The sequence below is a fragment of the Aspergillus nomiae genome, assembly GCF_001204775.2.
Source record: "Aspergillus nomiae NRRL 13137 chromosome Unknown contig00033, whole genome shotgun sequence".
Lineage (NCBI taxonomy): Eukaryota > Fungi > Ascomycota > Eurotiomycetes > Eurotiales > Aspergillaceae > Aspergillus > Aspergillus nomiae.
In genome coordinates, this window is record NW_015378088.1 from 695 (window position 1) to 4,967 (window position 4,273).

Genomic DNA, 4,273 nt, shown 5'->3' on the forward strand with positions numbered 1-4,273 from the left:
TCATGTACCGTGGCGTAGGGCTCTCGCTGTACATCGCATCGAAATCATCTTTTTGACACACAAACTTCCGCCATAAAACAGGAGCCCTCCTCTGAAGTTGCTCAAACAAACTGTTGGCTTGCTCCTCTAACTCGTAAATTAGCTCACTGCGCACTTCATCATCTAGGGCCCTGCGGTTCGCAACAACGACCGGACTCCAAGGTATGAATGACAGAATTATATCCAGGATCTCACGAGGAAATGTAGCGCCAAGCGCGAATACCACTTGATCAAGCCTCCTTAAGTCCAACACGAATTTCACTTTCAGGAGAGTCAAAACGATCATATAACTAGAATTGACAAACCCGGCACCGAAGTTGTCAAGGCGTTCGAAAGGATCAGCGTTCTTGATCTTACATGACATCGATCTTGAGAGGGCATTAATATTACCGCTCGATGCACGGACCGTATGCCACCATTTCACGAAATCGTAGCATTCCTGGTCCTTGTTTAGACGGGCCATCAAGGCAGGGATGCCCTCCCATAAGCCCGCAAATTCAGGGCCGCATGATTCGAACATATCCATGGAGTGATTAAGCTGTGCCTGAACTGATTCAACATGCTTGATCTCAGCCATGGCCTTAATCAAATCCAGCCGTGCTTCTATGTACTGTGGCGCCCACGCCGAGACTTGATCGGTGGCGATAGGCAAGACATAACCATTGTTGATCAACGCCTCCTTTGTTTGCTCCAGATGAATGCAAGACCTCTTTATCGCCATGCAAGTATTTTTATGCCACGGGAGATGGAGTATCCGGTGTTCGCTGCTACAGTATGGCACCAGTTCACACTGATCGCATTTGAAGAGACCAGATTCTTTGCCACAGAGACAACAGCCAGAAGGAAGGGTCGTGGGTGACATCTTTGAAGTTTTGAATTCGGAGAGCAGGAAGCGATAGCGATGTGGGGGTTGAAGATTGAGTGATATTGGAAGAGAAGCAAGGAAAGCAAAGTGAACGCACAGTCTATCGACTTTGTATTAGTTAGTTAGTTAGTTAGTTAGTTACTGTTAGCTTATATAGGGTGTCTTGTGTAGATACCTCAGGTGCATTTCAGGCCCCACCTAAACAAGTACCTTTCCAAACAAAGCTACATTGGCAAGACATAAAGCATATATGATTTAGCATGGTTCCTTTTATCTCAATAAAGAACATAACCATGAGAAAATTGATGCCTGTTCATGAGGCTATTATCCTTTGTGTCTTGGGCTTCGATCACTAGTAATTCAAAGATAAGTTCTTTAACGCGTTCATGTTACAAGCGTTGTTGATGTTGATAAGACTCACACCGCCTGCTACACCTAGATAGGACCACCTCGTCGCCTGGGCGGTCGGTATCTGCCGCATTTTTGTCAACAAGTCCAGTCATGGCAGTATAGATATACAATCACATTCTGATTTATCACACTAATAGTAACAATTAACTCATGGAAATTCCGACCAGGACGAAGCTTAATATGCATATAATTGAATATATCTTTTCAACTGCAAGACAGTGGACTTTACAGTCTTTGAATAATAGCTATATGTAGGACAACTCAACTGTCATCTGCTTAGGATATATATTCCGATGAGGGTCGGTGTCCATAGTATATACAAGATTGGACTGAAGTTCTCCCCAGAGGTTTGACTTTGCCTTCATATTGACTAAGTTACATCCTGAATCCTACAAGGGATATAGCTAACAAGACATCGCTAAGCGTCATAGACTTCGATGTGCAGACTCGGTCTGAATGGCCACCGTCGTGATATGGCGATGTCGATGTTGACAACCCCGGAACCCCCGGCTAGATTATCGATCAATAACAGTTCTGGACCAATTACAAACTAACCTGGTGATTGAAGAAACTCTCAGTACCAATGGCATGCGAGAAACGAAACTATAAAACAGTATCCACTCATTTCCGCCTCGACAGCCTCTGGGCAATTGAATAAGCCGCTTATGGGAGCTACGGTGACCCTGCAGGTGGCGCTATGATGGTTGGCATGCGGATTTTTGATCGCCCGCCACTGATTGTGGAACTATTGAGTTATACTAAATTCTGAAATCTATGGGACAGTGCTCGTAAGGTTTTCTAGTAAAACCAATCAGATGGGATGAGAACTGAAGATGTCCAAGTGAGGGTCTTCGGGCGGGCAGAAAGTCCGTGTCCCGAAGATTCTGCCATCCCACCGCCTTCCTAATAACGCGCATTTCGTTCCCGGACAATAGTTATTCCGCAGAATCGCTATGAAATGCTCACGCGGGTACGCGACCCCGCGTTTGTCAGATCACGGCTGGCACGTGCCGGGGCGTGGGTCGGGTGTTCGGATCGGCAAGGTGACGAGCCAATCACAGCATCGACATAGAAATCCAAAGGCCCGGGGGCGAATCCCGGGGTAGCGAGAGGACTTATCCGCGGGTAAATTCAGATCCGCCGCCTACCGCCCCCAGCCAACTCCGTTGCAACTAACAAATCTGATATCGACCGCGAGTCAATGCGATCCAGTTTGACCCAAACAGAAGAACTCGCTAGTGTTACGTACCTGCCGCCCATTCGGCTGTTAAACTTTGACAGTTGCCAACATGAGCACATCAGACCATCATTGAACCAATCCCCATCGGCACCTCTCAACGGGATGTGGCCGTCCACCACCGTTGCCCTCCCCCCACAGGGATGAGGAGCCGAAAAGATTTGCCGTCGGCATCCCTAACCATCTGGACTTGCCTGAGGTCGTCTATATAGACCCTCGACGTCTCGCTATGTTCGCTCTCTCATTCATTCAGTCACTCTCCCTCTTAACTCCCTCTGAACTGTCTTCTTGACATCTATCCACCCACCCTACACAATGTCTTCCACTCGCCAGTTCGACCCCAACTTCACTCCCTATGTGATCAACTCCATGGGACCCAAGACCCCCGAGCGCACTCGTGTGCTCCTGGGCTCTCTTATCAAGCACATCCACGAGTTCGCTCGTGAGGTCGAGCTCACCCCGGCCGAATGGATGCTCGGTGTCGAGTTCATCAACTCCATCGGCAAGATCAGCACTCCCGTCCGTAACGAGTGCCACCGTATCTGCGACGTGATCGGTCTGGAATCGTAAGTCGATAATCACAGGGGAATGCCCCACAGTGCAAACCAAACTAACGAATTCAAACTAGCCTCGTCGATGAGATCGCCAACAAGATCGTCACCGAAGACGGTGTCTCCCCCACCTCCAACGTCATCCTCGGTCCCTTCTGGTCTCCCAACGCTCCTTTCCGCGAGCTCGGCGACAGCATCATCCAGGACCCCAACCCTAACGGCAAGGTCACCTACATGCACGGTATCATCAAGGACATGGAGACCGGCAAGCCCATTGAGGGCGCCGTCCTCGATATCTGGCAAGCCTCCGCCAACGGCCAGTACGACTTCCAGGACCCCAACCAGACTGAGAACAACCTGCGCGGCAAGTTCCGTTCCAACGAGAAGGGCGAGTTCTGGTGGTACTGCTATCACCCCACCCCTTACTCTCTCCCCACCGACGGTCCCGCCGGTGTGCTCCTGAACCTCATGGACCGCTCCCCCATGCGTCCCGCTCACATCCATCTCATGATCACCCACCCCGACTACGCCACCGTCATCAACCAGATCTACCCCAGCGACGACCCTCATCTTGACATCGACTCCGTCTTCGCCGTCAAGGATGACCTCGTTGTGGACTTCAAGCCCAAGACCGACGACCCCAAGGCCCACCTCGACCTTGAGTACAACGTCAACATGGCCCTCAAGAAGCACCACCCCAACCCCAACTCCGCGCCCCCTGTGTCTTCCTTCGAGCGTTTCAACAAGAAGGAGGGCAAGCTGTAAACAGCTCCGGCCGGATCGTCTTTTAATGATTTTGATGTATAGTACAGCATTTGTTTTCGAACTTCAGCGAGTTTTCAGTGTTCTACAGATGGGGCAAGTGATGCATGACATATCTTCGGATGTTGCTTAACGGGTGACGCCGGCGTCGCTAGGAGGGATCGTATCCGACTCCAGCATATGTTGAGAGTGCAGGATGAGGAGGGTTCTGCATGCTTTGGAGATAAAAATCTGCCCCGATGAGCTTTGCTCGGGCCTTTTACCGTGATCATTGTATATAGAGGGATTTTGCATATATCCTTTTTCAATTGCATTGCATCTTCCAAAACTCGTTTTCTGCGAATGTATCCGCAATCACACGTAATATTCTTGGTTTAAGTTCTCAGTGTTATCTCGGAGTCCTTAGAG

At 49.6% G+C, this 4,273-nt stretch overlaps 1 protein-coding gene across 1 annotated transcript; it reads left to right on the forward strand.

The window, feature by feature from the left end:
* Nucleotides 1–2,867: 2,867 nt before the first annotated feature.
* On the forward strand, nt 2,868–3,868 carry ANOM_002627 (putative catechol dioxygenase; the record flags this gene model as incomplete). Its single annotated transcript, XM_015547884.1, has 2 exons — nt 2,868–3,118; nt 3,181–3,868. 2 exons carry the CDS (start codon nt 2,868–2,870, stop codon nt 3,866–3,868), a joined length of 939 nt encoding a protein of 312 aa, XP_015410267.1.
* Nucleotides 3,869–4,273: the final 405 nt, after the last annotated feature.